The following is a 19798-nucleotide window of genomic DNA, read 5'->3' as shown; positions in this document are numbered from 1 at the left end:
CATATGATGTGGTGATTTGGGGAAAGGGGGAAAAGGAAGTACAAAGGAGACTGGACATTTGGAATGAAAATCTAAAGGAGTTTGGAATGGTAATTAGTAAAAAGAAAACTAGTCATGCACTGTGGAAAAGAGAAAAAGAGAAGCCAAGTGAACATAAATGGAGAACGGTTAGAGAATGTAGAACATTTTACATATCAGGGTAGCATTAATAATGGAAGTAAATAAATCAACCCTGAAATTAATAACAGACGAAGTAAAAGTACAAAATTTTATCATCAAGCCTGAGAGCTTTTATGGGATGACAATGTACCCAAGAGAACGAAATTAACATTATATAAACAGTATTTCATACCAATTGTAACATACGAACTAGAAATGCTGGTAACTAATAAGAGAATAGATAGTTAGACCCAAGCAGGAGAAATGTAATTTTTAAGAACATCGGTTAAAAAGACAAGAAGAGATAGAATCCAAAATATTAAAATCGGAGAAGAGCTAAATATAGAACCGTTAGTACAGAACATTCAGAAAGCAAGACTGAGATGGTTCAGACATGTAAAAAGAATGGGAAAGGAACGGGTAGCAAGAAGGGAATTGGAAAGAGAAGTTAAGGGAAAGAGACCAGTTGGAAGACCGAGAAGAAGGGGATGGATCAGATTTGGTTGGACATTAGAGAAGCTGGGTTTAATGTGGCGGAAGTAATAGAGCAGGAAAAGTGGAAAGACAAAAAGGAGTGGAGGGGGCTTATTAACCACACCCGGCCGACTGGAGTGGGACGTTGATGATGATGATGATGATTAAGGATGATGATTAAGGATGTAAAGGAGAGGGCATATAAGTCTCTGATAAGACCCCAACTAGAGTATGGTTCCAGTGTATGGGACCCTCACCAGGATTACTTGATTCAAGAAATGGAAAAAATCCAAAGAAAATCAGGTCTATTTGTTCTGGGTGATTTCTGACAAAAGAGTAGCATTACAAACGTGTTGCAAAGTTTGGGCTGGGAAGACTTGGGAGAAAGAAGACGAGCTGCTCAACTAAGTGGTATGTTACAAGTTATAAGAATCATTGTGAAATCCGTATAGAAAAAACCTTCACACGACAAGATAACGTTCTTACTGGAGTTGAAGGTAAGCGTCAACACCACAGTACTCGTTTCTCATCTCCTTGTTTCCTTTCATTTCTTCATGTTTGTTAACTTTAAAATTCTCCATTTTACAGAGCTTACATACATTTCTGACAGCATGATATTTACAACTTGCACCACAGTCTGATTCCCCATTTCAACCAACAAGATAACGTCAGACTGTCATAACAACTGCAAGACACACCAACAACATAGGAATAGAGTACAACACCAGAAGATGGCCCAATGACACCGTAACAAATAAATGAAGATGTCACTGATTTTAAAGTTCAATAATAGTTTTTACATAGAACTGTGACAAAAAAGTTACTTCTATCTCTACAAGTTGCAAGCTAAAAACACTGGAACTTATATTAATCCCTTCGAAATAAGAACTAACACAAGAACGCAGTATATGACTAAACTTTACGCCAAAACTTCATTGCGTTGGAATGTATTTCCTCATTAAGTCTTATGAAATATATTAACGTGAAGCATTGCTCATCATTGTCATTCTGTACCATTTGGTTTTAATTAAGTTATAACTTACATTTGACTATGGCCTGGTTCATCAATATGTTAATTCTTCTCATATCTAATCTAGTTCCATACATAACGCCTACATATTAAGTTAAATTCTTAAATGTTCCTAACAATTCCTTTAATAGTCATAAGTCAAATTTTAATTAGGTACCTAGTTTGGTTTTGAGATGATGAAGGTGATGATATGGCTGATGATGCCATTTAAAAAGGGCGAAACACATACCATTTCATATTTTAATGAGGATTAAACCTTGACTTTATGATTGACTAGGTGATTTACCCGTGCTTCGCTACGGGATTCTCAGAAAGACTGACTTTGTGGTTTTCCTAACTGAAGTCAACATAGGTCATTACAAAAACGTCAGTAGGAATGTAGCGATTAAAAGCAATGCTATCATATAAAATACTCGATCAAATGAAAAACCGCACATTTTATCACTTTTAACGAACAGTACTGCGATGCCAGTCTAATGGTCCGAAGTTCCAGAGCTGGAATGACCAGGCCGCAGACTGCCATGAACACTCCTCTGCCATTATTCCGTTAAATACGCACACTGCTCATTCCAATCAGTGCCTCAGAGTAGGGATTGAATAGCTCAAATGCTATGATGAACCAGTGTGTTACGTACCAGTAGTATCAGAAAATTTATGAACCATGGGAATGCCATGCTAAAGAAGAAAGTTATCTAACTTCCCAGCTACTTCCCATCAATATTCAGGCAGGCGTTACACCCTGAATGACTGGGCGAGTTGGCCATGTGGTTAGGGGTGCGCAGCTGTAAGCTTGCATCCGGGAGATAGTGGATTCTAACTCCACTGTTGGTAGCGCTGAAGAATGTATTCCGTGGTTTCCCACTTTCACACCAATCAAATGGTGGGGCTGTACCTTAATTAAAGTCAAAGCCGCTTCCTTTGCACTCCTAGCCCTTTCCTATCCCATCATCGCCATAAGACCTATCTGTGCCGCTGTGCCATAAAGCAAATAAAAAAATACTCGGTATGCAGCAGTAATCTTATGTACCGGAGATGAGTGGCAACAGAAGACACAAAGCACATCACAACAAACTGGTCACCGCAATGTTGTCCGGCTCCATGGCTAAATGGTTAGCGTGCTGGCCTTTGGTACAAGGGGTCCCGGGTTCAATTTCCGGCAGGGTCGGAAATTTTAACCATCATTGGTTAATTTCACTGGCACGGGGGCTGGGTGTATGTGTCGTTTTCATCATCATTTCATCCTCATCACGACGCGCAGGTCACCTACAGGTGTCAAATCAAAAGACCTGCACCTGCCGAGCCAAACATGTTCTCAGACACTCCCGGCACTAAAAAAGCCATACGCCATTTCATTTTCACCGCAGTGTTATTGTTGATAAATGTTACGAGCTTTCTACATGGGCGCCAGCAAGGGGGGGGAAAGGGGGGGCACTTGCCCCCTCCTGGAATTCTAAAGATGTTGATGTTCAATTGTTTAATATCATACCAGATTATTTCATAAACTGAAATTACTGACAGTCATCTAGCATATGTTATAACTGGAAGTTTCTGTAAACAATTTAATGTTGCTGACGTTATATTGGCTTTTATATTCAAGAAAATTGTTAATGTGCCCCCCCCCCCCCGCCTGGAAAAGATCCTGCGGGCGGCCATGGCTTTCTATATTGTGGGCCTTCACATTTAATTTTGTATCGACTCTGTGATTTGTAAAATATTTTATACTGTAGACTGTAGTTACATATTCTCCGACTTTACATACCGATTTTCATTAAATTATGTTTACCCATTTTCTTGTGACTTGGCGCTGATGTGGACTTAGTAAATAAAAATCCGTATTCATGAATATCTTTGTGATCACAGCCGGTACGGTAACAATGTATAAGACATGAATGATAGGAAATTTAATACTATATAACCTTAGTTATGTTGTACAGTAGAACCTTGATAATTCAAAATCGGTTAATTCAAAATGCCGCGTAATTCGAAGAATCTCTCGTTACACGAGGTACCTACCTGTGTCGGTGCGACGTAAAGCAACTGGTAAAAACAAAATTGGATTTTTGTTGCTAAGTCCATATCGGTGCCAAGATACGAGAAAATGGGTGAACAGAATTGAATGAAAATCTGTATGTAAAGTCGGGGAATAAGAAATTTTATTCATCCTGTTCGAAATGGTAGTTTCGGGGAAGGTGCCAAAAATTTAAAATTTAATTACCTATCTTATTGGTCATATCAACAAGTACTACATAACAAAAGTTATAGAGAATACAATTTTTGATTATTTATATCTTATTCAGTTTTATCGTACCGACTATAATAATATTGGTGGTGATAGTGATTAAATTTTGAAGAATGAGAAAAAAGTCATGAAGGAACGATCGCTTGAATAATAACGCAAGAGGGAGTCTTGAAAGAAAGGACGACTCAGTTTACATTAGATGCTCTAATATCAGAAAGTCGGGAAGAAAACTAAATGTGAAGGCCTGCAATATAGAAAGCTCATAAAATTTATCAACAATAAGATTACATTGACCATTGTTTGTTGTGATGTGCTTTGTGTATTCTGCTGCCATTTATCTCATATAGTTGGGATTACTGCTGTGTAGGTGCACATAGAGTATAACAGCCTGCCTGAATATTAGCAGGAAGTAGCTGGGGAGTTAGAGATCTCTCTTCTTTAGCATGCCATTCCTCTGGTTCATGAATTTTCTGATACTACTGGTACGTAACACACTGGATCTTCATAGTGTTCCAGCTATTCGATCCGTACTCTGAGGCAGTGATTGGAATGAGCAGTGTGCACACTTAAATGGAATAATTACACAGGAGTGTTCACGGTTTTTTGCGGCCTGGTGCAAAGTTCCAGAGCTAGAATGGTATTAACTGTTAATTCGGCAAGATTCGATACATCCGGAATCTCAAAAAAGAGCAACCTTTTATAGTTTGATCCAAAGAGCCTACCATATCCCCTTATCTGATGCAGATCATAAAAAAGAACTCGATTCCATTCGCTTAATAGCAAATAAAAACAGTTTTAGTAAGCATTTCATTGACAAGATAGTCAACAAAATTGTCAACAGACTCAGTTCAACCCTTCTTAGAGAAACAAAAAGAAAAACAGAAAACTATGCCTCTTTCACCTATACCAATAAGATTTACGAAATCACCAACGTTTTTAAGAAGCATAAGGTCAACATTGCCTTTAAAACAATTAACAATGACATTAATCTCTTTTACAACCACCATAAAATCAATAACACTATGAACAAATACAATAAAGCAGGTGTATATAAGTTAAATTGCACTCAATGCTCCGCGAGCTACATTGGGCAAACCGGAAGAGGTTTTTTTTTATCAGATATAAAGAACATGCCAACGCCGCCCAGCATAAAAGATACTCCGCCATGAGCACTCATATGATATATTCGAGTCATTTCTTCACTTCCATAGAACAGGACCTAAAAATTCTTTGTTCAATCAATCAATCAATCAATACTGATCTGCATTTAGGGCAGTCGCCCAGGTGGCAGATTCCCTATCTGTTGCTTTCCTAGCCCTTTCCGAAATGATTTCAAAGAAATTGGAAATTTATTGAACATCTCCCTTGGTAAGTTATTCCAATCCCTAACTCCCCTTCCTATAAATGAATATTTGCCCCAGTTTGTCCTCTTGAATTCCAACTTTATCTTCATATTGTGATCTTTCCTACTTTTATAAACGCCATTCAAACCTATTCGTCTACTAATGTCATTCCACGCCATCTCTCCGCTGACAGCTCGGAACATACCACTTATGTCTCAAGTATTATTACAATATTATAAGTCCACCTGTTCAATACAATACAATATGATCCACTATTTCATATGGTCAAATGTTTTTTATACATAATACATAAAAGTCAAAGGTACATGTTTCACCCTCCTTAGGGGCATCATCAGCCTATATCAATCTTAAAAAATAATAATAATACATATACTTATAAATTATAGGTTAAAATGTTGAAAAATGGTTTCGTAAAACATTATACAATAACATCTAAAACAACGATAATGCACCAAAGTATGTTAAAAGAGAGTGAAATTAACAGTCAAGCTAGCGTTGCTGTAACAACCTGACGTACTTAATACGCTCCGTACGAAAAATCCTGAACATTTCTTCCAACACATGTTTCAACGGAATTATATATCAACTTGACTATCTTTTAGATCCATTCGACTCCCATAATTTCCGAACTCCGCTAGCTTTGACATACGTTTTATCACAAGCATCGCCTCTACAGAAGTTCCCTTTTCTTCTTGACTTTCAGATATCCCAATCATATACATTTTAAACTTGTTTATTACATTCACACTTCCGTTTTAAATAACTGAAAGTGATTTTACCACCTTGGATTCAACTTGGGAATTGAAGAAACATCCCCCTTTGATGATTGTTTTTATATTCAAGGCTTTCACAGTCTTAATGATATTATAAAAATATGGATCCATTTTAGTTTTAGACTCTCAAAATCTCATGTTTAATCACGTTTTAATCTTCAAACTGTTAATTTCACTCTCTTTTAACATACTTTGGTGCATTATCGTTGTTTTAGATGTTATTGTATAATGTTTTACGAAACCATTTTTCAACATTTTAACCTATAATTTATAAGTATATGTATTATTATTATTTTTTAAGATTGATATAGGCTGATGATGCCCCTAAGGAGGGTGAAACATGTACCTTTGACTTTTATGTATTATGTATAAAAAACATTTGACCATATGAAATAGTGGATCATATTGTATTGTATTGAACAGGTGGACTTATAATATTGTAATAATACTTGAGACATACGTCAACTTCAATACGGAACCAAAATGAGAATAGTCACTTGTAACATACCACTTAGTCGAGCAGCTCTTCTTCTTTCTCTCAATTCTTCCCAACCCAAACATTGCAACATTTTTGTAACGCTACTCTTTAGTCGGAAATCACCCAGAACAAATCGAGCTGCTTTTCTTTGGATTTTTTCCAGTTCTTGAATCAGGTAATCCTGGTGAGGGTCCCATACACTGGAACCATACTCTAGTTGGGGTCTTACCAGAGACTTATATGCACTCTCCTTTACATCCTTACTACAACCCCTGAACACCCTCATAACCATGTGCAGAGATCGGTACCCTTTATTTTCGTAGTAAAGACAGTTTACTCAACGTTTTAGAAAACATTTATATTAACATAGATCAAAAACGCAACCCCAATCATAATTTAAATAAGTTTTCAGAAACTATGAACATAATTTTTGAGGCATTACTCAACAGTTCCTATTTCGACAAACATTCAAACAAACTTCCATATGATCGCTTCCCGTCTATTGATTCCAACCTTCCCCTAATTTTGCCTCACACCGGCTCCCATCACACACGTCCTCCATAATTCATCCTCAGTCAGAGAAAAAAAAAACACCACTAATTACTCTTTGAGAAGCGAAAACGCAGGTAATCAGATGTGCCACATCTTCTATTTTTAAACCAGCTTACTTAATTTCACTGTATTTTTACGTTACGTACGTCATACGATCTGATATTCCACCTAGTTTTAATAAGAAATGTCAACTTTGCATCAATACGACGTTTTATACATCTTCTCTCTGGACTCCCTACACATGATTGTCTTTTTTCTGCTACAAATAACATTATACACTTCATTATCAGCTTTTGCCGACGCACCTGATTGCTGCATATCAACGGCACACTCAAGAAGAATTTTAACAACAAGCTTTACTATATCGTTCTCATGTGTGCGAATTTAAGTTTTTTTCATCAACAGGATTTGAATGTTTGTACTTGAAACAATCTTGAACATCCTCGCTATTTTGATTGACGTGTTCGACAACCGATTTATTTTATTGTGTTTGTTCTGTCCTTGTCCTTTTTAAAGCTTTTTCTTGAATATCTTACGGCTGATGATGTCTACAAGTTAGACGAAACATGTCCCGTATTATTTAATAATGTTGTTTAAATAAATAAACAATAAACTTATGGTATTGTAAAGGTGGAATATTGAAACTTAACCTTAAAGTATCTCGTGCTTTGCGAAAAACAGGAGCCTCTACGTATCAGTTCTCACATATGGATTAGAGGCATGTACTCTAATAAACAAAGACTACAGCAGAACTCGGGGAACAAAAATGAGATTCATTAGAACTATGAATCAAATTACTCGAAAGGACAAACTCAGGAATGAAGTAAATAGGAGAGTAGCTGACATTGAGGTTCCTATATCATTGTAATAAAGAAATGTAGACTTTAATTGGTATGGGGACAATATGAGAATGGAGAGCGAGAGATCTGTCAGAAAATACTTCTACCTTACTATCCAGGGAAAGAGATCATGGGGAAGGCCAAGGAAATGCTGGATAGAGACTGTGAAGTCAGATGTGGAGGAGAGAGGTTTCGGATGGGAAGACGTCCTGGAACAGTTGATGTATGCAGACAGGAAGAGATGGCAAGCACTTGTACACCTCACCCAGGAAACTGGCTTTGAAAATTGATGAAGTAATTAATGTTGAATATAGATATGAACATTGAAAGAATAGCCTTACCTGATTCCTATAAACACTTCAAACCAAGAACTCTTCCTGTTATCAACCTTCACTGCAGTCTGATGATCAACATCTAATGTCTTCGAATACTGTTCATAAACTACCTTGATCCCATAATACCTAAGTTTGGCCAAGGTAGTTTTCCTTGGTGTTTTGTGTTACATCTTCTCTAAACATCTAAAACATTGCCATAACTGTCTATTCCTCTTGGAGCATTTTTCAGTTTCTTGTCATACATTTAAGATGTGTTCCGACTAACTCCTTTGAATTATTACATGTGATAAATATAATTTTTGATCCGTGTTGATGATATTTGATTGGAATTGGAATAATAATTGTATTGATTAGGTGGTCAAATTAATAAATTAACTTATTGTTATTATTCCAATCGACTCCTTTGAAGCCGAAATAGGCAGGAGTTATTCTGTTATCAGAGATTGCACATTCTTTTCCAGAATGCTTGTTAACTGTCTGCTTGTTATACTGATGCAAGAAATACCTCAATAGTTGTTGTTATCCTCCCTGTTCTTTTGTTCAGTCAAATGGCATCTTCCCCAAATCTCATCGTTATCCTGTTTCTTGCTAGAGTTATCTTCTTCATGCCTTTCCACTGCATCTGATTGACTCTTGCCAACTTCTGCTGCTTTGACACTAGAGATTATTTACTACTCTTTCCATTACCTCAGGCATGATTTTATCATCTTCATAATCATTTCATTGAATGCAATGATCTGTTGTTGTCTGAAAGATTTTGAGTAGATTTTCAAAATATTCCTTCCAATGTCTGTCAGTCCAGACCTTGGAAAAACAAAGTGTAGGCAAGATTCTCAGTTGTGAAAACGCTTTTTTTGTTGTTAATGTGAGTCCATTGGCACTGAGCGAGTTGGCCATGAGATTTGGGTCACCTAGCTGTCAGCTTGAATTTGGGAGATAGTGGGTTCAAACCCCAGCCCTGAAGATTGTTGTCTGTGGTTTCCCATTTTCACACCAGGTGCACCTTGATTAAGACCATAATCACTTCATGAAGGCAACAGATATGAATATTTAAAAAAATATATGTGTATTGTATTTTGGGATATATTTAACTTCGTACAGTGTTTTGGAATAGGTCTGCTGATAAATTTTTCATATGTACGCATGTATTTGTGTGAAGAGAAGATGACAAACATTGGTTTGAAATAAACTTCTTGTTTTTAAAAGTCTGAATATAGATTTTAGCACCACATAAATGCATTTTTCAGTGATCATACATATGGCAGTGCAGAAGATGGTGATAGCAAAGGAGAACCAGGGGAGGATAGCGAAGAAGGTAAGTTCTAGATCTGTTTTAAATTATGTGTGTATTAAGTTTATTAAATTTTGTTTTTTAGATCTTTGGGGTTTAATATTTTTCTCTTGTTCATCTCTTTAAAAAAAAAATCTAGATGACCATTCTGTGATGAGCAGCTTGACCACCTTGTCAAGTGATTCAAATACTCCGTCTGTTGTTGGAGAAACTTTAGGCTCCATCTCCTTAAATGATAACAAAGAGCAGCATAATGGTTCATTACCAGCTTCTGATACAGCAGGAAAATCAAAGCAATTTCCATCATGTCTCCGGGCGAGCCTCTTTTCTCATGTTCCTCCGTACATAAGCTTTTCAATGCACGACACCAAAGGTAAGGAATATTGAGGATTATTTAAATATGAGATTAATCCATTTAGAGATCCTTAGTTTAATGCTTTTCCTAGAAGGTATTTGTTGCTTCCTACTTGACAGTTCATCTTTCAGCAGGTCATTGTTGCCAGAATGTGACCAGGTATTAACTGCTGACACTGATGTGATACAGCATATCCTTACGTAACACTCCCTTGTAGAAAATAAGTGTGTACATTTTTCCTGTAAGGAAACAGACAAAAACATAAATTACACAACAGGATTAAAGGAAAAAAAAAATTGCATCAAAAATCTCTGGTACTCTCTTCCAAACTCAGTCGTATTTTGTCAATCCTAACTCCGTTAATACAAGAAGTAAGTATAAATAACCACCTAATCGATACTTTGTTAATGCCTCAGGCAAAATTGAATAAAATTAAAACTTACAGGACATGTTTCGACCACTTAGTGGTCCTCTTCAGCTGTATAAATAAAGAACTGAAAAGAAAAACATTGACAATAAGCACAAATAAAAGTTCTTTGGAGACTCCTTTGATAAAAATGGAGGTCGTCAGAATAGGTCATCTTGCCTTTCGTTCTTGTTTGGCATGACCATACTGGCGGATATCTCAGTATAACAATTTTCCATCCGACTTGATATCATGAAACCTGCAAATTACATAATACGATTAGTACAGTATCACACACCAAAACAGATATATTAATGTTTTGGTACAACACTCGCCTTGTTTTTTTTTTTTTCCAATAAAAGCTATGCTGTATATCTTTACAATTTACTTTTCTTATTAGCGTATAATAACTATACAGATTGTCAGAATGCAACCAGCTTTCATCTCATTCGTGTATGTTTGTCAATATCGATGCTCATTCTCCTTCTCTCATTGTTTTTTTAATAAAAACAAAACCCTATTCTATAATAACAATAATAAAATTGCATGCATTTTTATACTTGGGAATAAATTATTGCCATATAACCTCCTTTTTAATATTTCTGATATTCGAGGAACATTCTCCTTGACATAAATTACTCTCACGATCGGGGAATCTAACTATGGAATGCAACAAATAATTCATATCGTTTTCTTCAATTGTGTCCTAATTGATTGTTTCATAAACAAATTCTCGACCACTTGTAGATGTTCATAGTAGTCAGATAATGTATGAATAGTGCAAATGAAGGTGAATTTGACATGTATCATTCATAATATTTACTTCAGTCCATGGTCTCCGTCGTATAAACTGTTACAAACCATTAATCTCGTCATTATTCTGTATTGAAAATAGCTAATCACAAAGTTTACACACGGAGTAATTTTAATACCACCTATTCAGTACAATTTATTCCAATATTGTGTGGTCAAATACACATAGAAATTACCAGAATTTTAAAGGTACATGTTTCGCCCACTATTTATTGGGCATCATCTGCCTCGTTCAATCTTAAAACACACACTGGCCTGGGTTATCTTAACAATTTACAAAAAACGTATTGATGAACACTTACATGTGTTGATACTGTGGTTGCATAATGATTACAGCACAAAAAATATTGTATTTAACTATTACATATGTTAACGTATGTCCTAATGTATTTGCAGCGTTAGTCTGTTTGAAGTTGCTACTTCTAGTGTTGTATCGATACGGTACATCTTACAATTTATAAATCTCATTTCTCTTTTCAACCATATTGGAGTTCAGAGTATCAAATTATTAGAATTAAAGAACCACCTTTCCAATACACAAAATCCTTATAATTAGGATGAAACCATTTAATCACAAATTGGACATGTTTCACTCAACTTTGTGAGCATCATCAGCAATAGTTAACATAAATCATTGGTGGGTCAGGGCCCTGATCCTGGTGTATATCACAAAAGAATGTCTGTTGCTGCTGTTGCTACGGGAGGATTAAAAGCATGTTTATAATGGAAAATCTTCAGGAAATTATTAGCATTAATTCCGAATTTAGCAATTAATTTGGGGATTTGCTCAATTATGGGGCTGTTAATATCCGATACCTCATTTAAATTACTATCCTTATTGAAGTATTGGTCCAATGAAATATAAACATTTTCATACACGGTCATTAGACTGCTTTTATTTACGTATTTGAGTATTTGCATATCTTGATCGATAGTACTGAAGTTATGCCCTGTGTCTCTCATATGAATACTCATAGCAGAATGCTTTCTGTGTTTCAGGGCATTATAATGTTCTAAATATCTTATTTGAAAACTGTGGCCAGTTTGCCCTATACAGTGGAACCTCGATTATCCGTTCTCGGAAAATACGTTTTCCCGGAATATGCGTTCAAATTACGTGGTCCCGCGAGCATCGTAATTAAATCACGTTGTAAAAGTCCCGCATTATCCGTTCCTCGAAGAAACGCTTTCCCGGATCAACCGTCCAGAAATTCCAGTCCCATCAATGCTAAATCCTTGATCAATCGTTTTTTAATAAACTGTATCTCACGAAAGGACGGCTATGGCATATTTATGGATCTTGGCGTTAACTCCCCGTCACTGCGATAATTAAAGCAAGTACTGTACCGGTACTAGAAAAGCGATCGGCGGTGAACTTGCATAAGAGACCATCTTAGCATCGCATTCGGGTGGTATTGTTTGGAGAATCTCGGAAAATCATAAAGCAGAGGATGCCCACAACAATTGCAAGGAGACACTGCGCATTTCGACAGCTCTGCATGATGACGGAACGAGTTTCGTCATATGTTCGCACTTATAAAACGTCCATATTATGTCCAGGGTTAGATGTTTATATTTTTTACATTTTTTCGATCATACTGCCGAAGAGGTTTTCGGCACTTTGCTCAGGGCACTGCAGAGTAACTGGGCTTTCAGGCAGGAATCGAAACTGCTCCTTCTTAACACAAATTCAGTACCTTTTGATATTATCGTACATGATATGTTAGCGAGACCAAAACAGATGTTGCACCCTACATTAAAAAAAAAAAAAAAAAGAAAAGAAAGCCATGGGAGGTCTTGGGATTGCCTATTACTGTTTAGGTCGTGATGTAAGACTGGGAATGTTACGTTTTCGTGTTAAAATACCAAAAACTGCAGTCGTTTTATTTGCGCATGTTACATTTTAAATGGTTGGTATCATTTCAAACTCGTACTGACATGTGCAGCGAGCACGCTTTCCAGATGACCTCAAGGTCACAAATAACCGTAATTTCTGAAGTTTTTACATTTCTTTTATCTTTCCAATTTGATTGGATGTGTGACGTGCAGAATTGAATATAATGCATTCGAGAACTTTTAAGAATCGATACTTACATTCGAAACCATGTTTTCGAGTTCAACATAACCTTTAAAAGTCGATGTAGGCCTAATTTGCACGGTACGAGATTTCCAGAAACGGACTACGAACAGTATACCGGAGACCAAATTACAATGAAAGATTAAGAAATGAACGGATTTTGCCATCATTTTGGGTGCTTTTGTATCTAATGTGCTTTATTTTATTAGATGAGAGAATTAAAAACTACTTGTGGTCAATTGTCGTTTGGCTTGGCGTTATTAGATTTTTCGAAGTTTGGCTAGCCTAATCAAAGTTGCTGAACTGACCGAAGTTTTCACGGGAAACTGACTAAGATTCCCCTGTAAAATTGAATATAAAGTACCGAGATTTTGAACTCGCGTACCGATAATTAATGCAGTTTCGCGGTCTAACATGCCCGCCTCTCATCCAGAGGGCCCGGGTTCGATTGCGACCAGGTCAGGCAATTTTACCTGGATATAAGTCTGGTTCCAGGTCCATTCAGCCTACGTGAATACCTTTAATTGTGGAGCTATCTAATGGTGAGATTGTGACCCCGATCTACAGAGCCAGGAATATTTGCCGAGAGGATTCGTCGCACTGAGCATGCGCACCTCGTAATCTGCAGGCCTTCGGGCTGAGCAGCGGTCGCTTGGCAGGCAAAGTCCCACTGGAGCTGTAGTTTGGTTTGGTTTAGGAGTTTTTGTAAGATTATAATTATACATATTTAATTTTTGTGATGTTTAGCCAAATTGTTGATGGTTTTCATTCATTCCCGGATTTTCCGTTTTCCCGTGTTGTACGTTTTATTTTCATGGTCCCTCGAAAAACGGAGAATCGAGGTTTCACTGTATAAGAAAAATTGCACTGTGTGCATTTAAGTCTATATATTCCCGAGTTTGAGTATTTGTCGTAAATTGTATTGACGGAATTAGAATTGAAAAATATATTACGGTTGGTGTTATAGGTTCGGTATGCGATGTTAATATTATGTTTATTTAATGGTTTAGTGACATTATGAATAGCTGGGTTGGTGAAAGTAAAAGTAGCGAAATTTGTTCTTTTGGTTTTTTTGGGAACTAGTGTAGTTGAATTCTTTAGTTTAATTTTACCTATGATTCTGGTGATCATTTCAGGTTTAAAACCATTCATCATGGCTAGTTCTTTGATGAAACGTATTTCTTTATCTCGATTAGCTTTAGAAAGGGGAATGTTCATGGCCCTGTGAATCAAGCTGTAAAATGTAGCTTGCTTATGGGAGTGAGGGTGCAAGGATTCGCTTTTTATTGTTATAGGGGCGGCAGATGGTTTCCTGTAAATCTGGTAAGTGAACTCATCTTTATCTCTAGTCAATGTTAAATCTAAAAAGTTTAGGGAGTTGTTGATCTTGTCCTCTTTAGTAAACTGAATACTAGGGTTAAGGTTGTTAAGAAGCCTGAGTACGTTGTCGCTATTATTCAATTGTTTATCTATGATAACGAATGTATCATCCACAAATCTCAGCCATAGATTTACGCCGTTAATTTTATCAGTTATTAATTTGGTTTCCATATTGTCCATAAAGATATTGGCAAGAATGCCAGAAATTGGGTCGCCCATTGCTAATCCTTTTTGATGATATATTTTATGATTAAATGTGAAATAGTTATTGTTAAGTCCAAATTTCAATAAATTAATAAAATCGTCTATTTCGTATCTGCTTAGATTGTTTTGTTTCATAAGGTTAGATTTTAAGATTTTAATTGTGTCAAATACGGGTATGTTTGAATACATGTTAGTGATGTCATAAGATACCATAACGTGATTATCTGTTAGTTTGAATGTGGACAATTTGTTACAGAAATCTACGGAATTCTTTATGTAGGCTTTATTGTTGAATTTATAATGCTTATACAGGAAACGATGCAAAAATGTTGAAACGTTATATGTGGGACTATTTTTACAATTTATAATGGGGCGCATTGGAATCTCTTGTTTATGTATTTTTGGTAAAGCTCTGGCTGTGGGTAATTTAGGGTTCATTATGGTAAGTTTTTGTTGTTCGCACTCTTGTAAAAGAAAAGAAGACTTCTTTAACAGGTTCTTAAGGTCTCTTTGGATTTTTAAAGTGGGGTCTTTTTCCACTATATTATAGGTTTCAACGGAAAAGAAGTTTTCGGTTTTGCTAATGTATTCATCTTTATTCATTAGTACCGTTGTGGGACCTTTGTCTGCTTTTGTGACTATAATATTGTTGTTATTGATTTTGCACTTAAGTTCGGTTATCTGTTTGTTAAAGTTTGATATTGACTTAGAATTCAATTCTTTAACTAAAGAGGGGAGATTCTTCTTTACTTCGTATTTCACGTCATTTCGATGTTCGATTGGGAGTTTTAAAATACTAGATTCAGCCTCAGCAATATTGGTAATGAGGTCGTCAGACTTATTGGAGTTGGGCCAGTTGAATTTCATGCCTTTATTCAAGAGGTCCATTTCACTGCTAGAGAGTGTGGTATTGGATAGATTGATCGTGGAGGGAATGTTATTTAACTGGGGTGCATGTGAGTTATTCATTCTGTGAGAGTTGACGGATTTTGTTTGTGAATCCTTGAGGAGTTTTAGTTTTTTCTCCAAAACTGATTGCTTATTGCAGCTGATACTTTTTTGTTAACGAATTTAGAATAGGAGTTTTAGTAGACATAAATAATCTTATTGATTATTTTAAAGTTTTAAATTTATATATTTTTATCAATGTATATTAGACATTCTTTTGTGATATACACCAGGATCAGGGCCCTGACCCACCAATGATTTATGTTAACTATTGCTGATGATGCTCACAAAGTTGAGTGAAACATGTCCAATTTGTGATTAAATGGTTTCATCCTAATTATAAAGATTTTGTGTATTGGAAAGGTGGTTCTTTAATTCTAATAATTTGATACGGTACATCTTAAGAATGAAATTATAACATTATTTACTACGGACTTCCACGTCTACATGAGGCATTTTCTGGTTACACGAATTTGTCATTTGACCTACCCTCTTCTATTTGGATAATTTTAGCAGCGTTTTCGACAAGTTCTTCAATTTACAAGTAATAACTCTCATTATTGTTCTGTATTGAAGATGACGTTAGGCATAGATATCAAGGATAATTTAATAAAAAACCACCTATTCAATACTTTCCACGTTTAATGTGGTTATTATCTACATGATTTTATGTAGACTTATTTAGGTCAGGTACATGTTTCACCCATTATTTTGGGCAACACCAGGAGTAGAAATGTTGATAAGACAGGTGCTGCCGGAACAGACAGGTCCATCTAGTATTAATTGAACAAATATTCTTAAGATCCCTCCCAAAGACCAAGCAACACATCAACGGGAACAATATTCATACAAGACTGTATCAAGTGTCTAGGATGTTCCTTCTCAATTAAGCAGCAGCCTAAAACTATGAAACAGCTTAATATTGTACTCTTGTCAATTCCTTGACGTTACATGAGACCCAAAGTCAAGACGCTAACAGTTTCATTCACAACGTTCTTGACCAGTCTACCTACAACAATTGGTTTTTTAAATCTCCACTTGTGCATGACAACACATTTAAATATTAGTTACGTCAAGAACACGAAAATGAAAATCGTGGGTCAAATAAGCCCCAGTTTTAATATCACCCTTTCTCAAGACTTATGATAAAAAAGAAGATCCATTTCATTTTATTTTGAACATTTTAAGTTAACCAGAATAGAACTGCCAAGTTAAAACACATTTAATTTAAATTTATATTTTCAATCTTGACCAACCTACAATCAACAATCAGTTCAAATCTCCACTTATTGTTGACGACACATCCTGTCAACAGACACGGTACGTCAAGAACATGATATGATATAGGGGTCACATAAACCCCAATAAGAAGATCCATTTTAGTTTTGGACATTTTTCATATTAGATTAGGACCAAAAAACTTAACTGTATTAACTTATGTTACCCATCTTAAGGGTTCATTAATGTTTGTATATATTGTATATAGTGTATATATTGGTATGTTTATATTGGTTAAAAAGGTCCCAAACCTTGACCTAAAGGTTGTATACAGGCTGAAGATGCCCAAAATAATGGGTGAAACATGTACCTGACCTAAATAAGTCTACATAAAATCATGTAGATAATAACCACATTAAACGTGGAAAGTATTGAATAGGTGGTTTTTTATTAAATTATCCTTGATATCTATGCCTAAATTCTTCAATGTTTTTTAGTGCTTCTCGATTATGATTTTTATCCAACATTCCAAGATGTCTTAATCTATACCGCCCCTAATTCGACTACGTATTTTCATCCTAATTTTAAATATTAGCCTTCAACTTCATCAAATACTGTATATTTTAACTGTATTATTCTTATCCTGTGAAGCCTTGGTTTTGATAATCTATTCCCCAGGCGTGATATATATTGTTCAAGCTTTTTATCAAAAAGATCCATTTCAGTGTCAGACATGGATTATTTTTAAAATACAATGTGACACAATTACTTTTAGACAAACGTTTTAATTTTTCAAAGTGATTTTTGTATATGTATCTATTTTTTTCAATACTTTTGTGCTGTAATCATTATGCAACCACAGTATCAACACCTGTAAGTGTTCATCAATACGTTTTTTGTGAATTGTTAAGATTCCTCAGACCAGTGTGTGTTTTAAGATTGAACGAGGCTGATGATGCCCAATAAATAGTGGGCGAAACATGTACCTTTAAAATTCTAGTAATTTCTATGTGTATATGATCACACAATAGTGGTATAAATTGTATTGAATAGGTGGTATTAAAATTACTCCTTGTGTAAACTTTGTGATTGGTATAAACTGTTATCGGAACTAAACGTTGTGCATAAGAAATCAGTTTACTCTGCCGTCAAATATAGTCCTTTTCATTCAACAGTAGTTGATTGTACTTCAATATTAAACTTCTAGGCGTGAATTTGTTAGATACCACGGGGTTTTGAGCTTATGAATTTTCATATATTTAATTTTTATTTAAGCTTACCACTCAGTTGAGTATCTTACTTCAAATTATGAATGTGTCTGGACGTATACAGTAAAACCTCCTTAATTCGAAGTAGTTGGGACACAAAAATTGTACTTCGAATTATGTGATTGCGAATTAACTGCCAAACCGTAATTAAAAAATGCCAACCCTCGCGGCTTCACAAAGCATTCTAAGATTCGTTACTGCATGCAGTTAACCTTTATTCCCAGTTTAAACCTTTCAAATGCCATGGAAAATTAAAAAACCTATTTCCAAAATGTATCCATCCGACAAGGTGTATTTACAGTATTCAAATAATGCACTTGGATAATGCACCAGCAAACATAACCTCACGCAGTAAAATTTTTAAAAAAGGGATAAAAATGATTCAAAGATGAGGAGAAATCTATACTGGTTCCCCTATATTTATTTATTTATCGTATGGCATATACATCAACAGTACAATAAATTACAGATCTATATCTACATTATTTACATAGGTAATTGCCTGTGCCGTCTCCAGGAAAAATTCATTTGTTTCTCCATTGAAACGTCTCAGTGGGCATTCTTGTGTGATATGCTTCACAGTTTGCCTCTCAGCACCACAGTCGCAGCAGGATCATGACTTTTTCCTCCATTTATACAGCAGATCTGCACGCGCGCGCACACGCACACACACACACACACACACACACACCCACACCCATGGTTGGTCCGGATCTGGTTTATCTCGGACCATACTTTCCGAGGTTGTTCAAAGCCAGGACCCTTCTGTGTAATGCATGGCATTTCTAAGGATTCTGCTGGAGCAAATTGTCTCCATTCATTAGACCATCTCTCAGTCAGGTTGAAATTATTGGCTATAAGGTTCTCCGCCGTGCAGATGGGTGGACGTCTTGACTTAAGTCTATGTGTAGGTGGAGGATATCCTCATAAATGGGCAATCTTTGATTATTCTGGATCTTGTTGTATTCATTCATCAGAGCAATGCACCTACGGAGGTGGGGTGGAGGAATATGGCTTAGTACGGGCAACCATTGAATTGGAGTTGGTCTGATCGTGCCTTTGATCATTCTCATTGTATCATTAAACTGAACATCTATTCTCTTCACATGAGGACTGTTCATCCAGATGGGGGCACAATACTTTGCAATAGAGTAAACCAGACTTAGAGCTGAGCAGCGCAGAGTAGTTGCATGTGCACCCCAAGAAGAACCACACAGTTTTCGAATTATGTTGTTACGTGTCTGAATCTTGGCAGTGCTCTTTCTCAGATGTTCTTGGAATGACAGTGTTCTGTCTAGTGTAACACCTAGATATCTGGGGTGTGTATTATAGCGGAGGAGAGTGTTATCGAAGTATACGTTGAGGTCCCTTGAAGCCATTCGGTTGTTCAGATGAAAACAAGAAACTTCTGTTTTACTCATACTTGGTTGGAGTCTCCATTTTCAAAAGTATTTTCCTAAAGCAGAGAGATCTTTTGTCAACGTTTCTCCTGTCTGCTCGAAGCATTCGTCTTTAGTGGCAAGAGCCCAGTCATCTGCATACCCAAATTTCCTGGATCTCGTGGAGGGTATATCTGAAATATGTAAACTGAACAA

The 19798-nt window shown here is 36.1% G+C and overlaps 1 protein-coding gene across 2 annotated transcripts in view; it reads left to right on the top strand.

Moving 5' to 3' along the window:
* The window catches only part of LOC136858771 (tubulin polyglutamylase ttll-4), a 407488-nt gene that overhangs the window by 35077 nt on the left and 352613 nt on the right, over positions 1-19798 (top strand). For both annotated transcript variants that reach the window (XM_067138563.2, XM_067138562.2), the window contains exons 4-5: positions 9491-9558; positions 9674-9907. In XM_067138563.2, coding sequence (XP_066994664.2) covers positions 9491-9558; positions 9674-9907 — 302 coding nt within the window. The remainder of the gene's footprint in view (positions 1-9490; positions 9559-9673; positions 9908-19798) is intronic.

The sequence above is a fragment of the Anabrus simplex genome, chromosome 1 (genome assembly GCF_040414725.1).
Source record: "Anabrus simplex isolate iqAnaSimp1 chromosome 1, ASM4041472v1, whole genome shotgun sequence".
In the NCBI taxonomy this organism is placed as follows: Eukaryota; Metazoa; Arthropoda; class Insecta; order Orthoptera; family Tettigoniidae; genus Anabrus; species Anabrus simplex.
The sequence above is the reverse complement of the archived record's forward strand: the minus strand, read 5'-3'. Positions and strand labels throughout refer to the sequence as shown.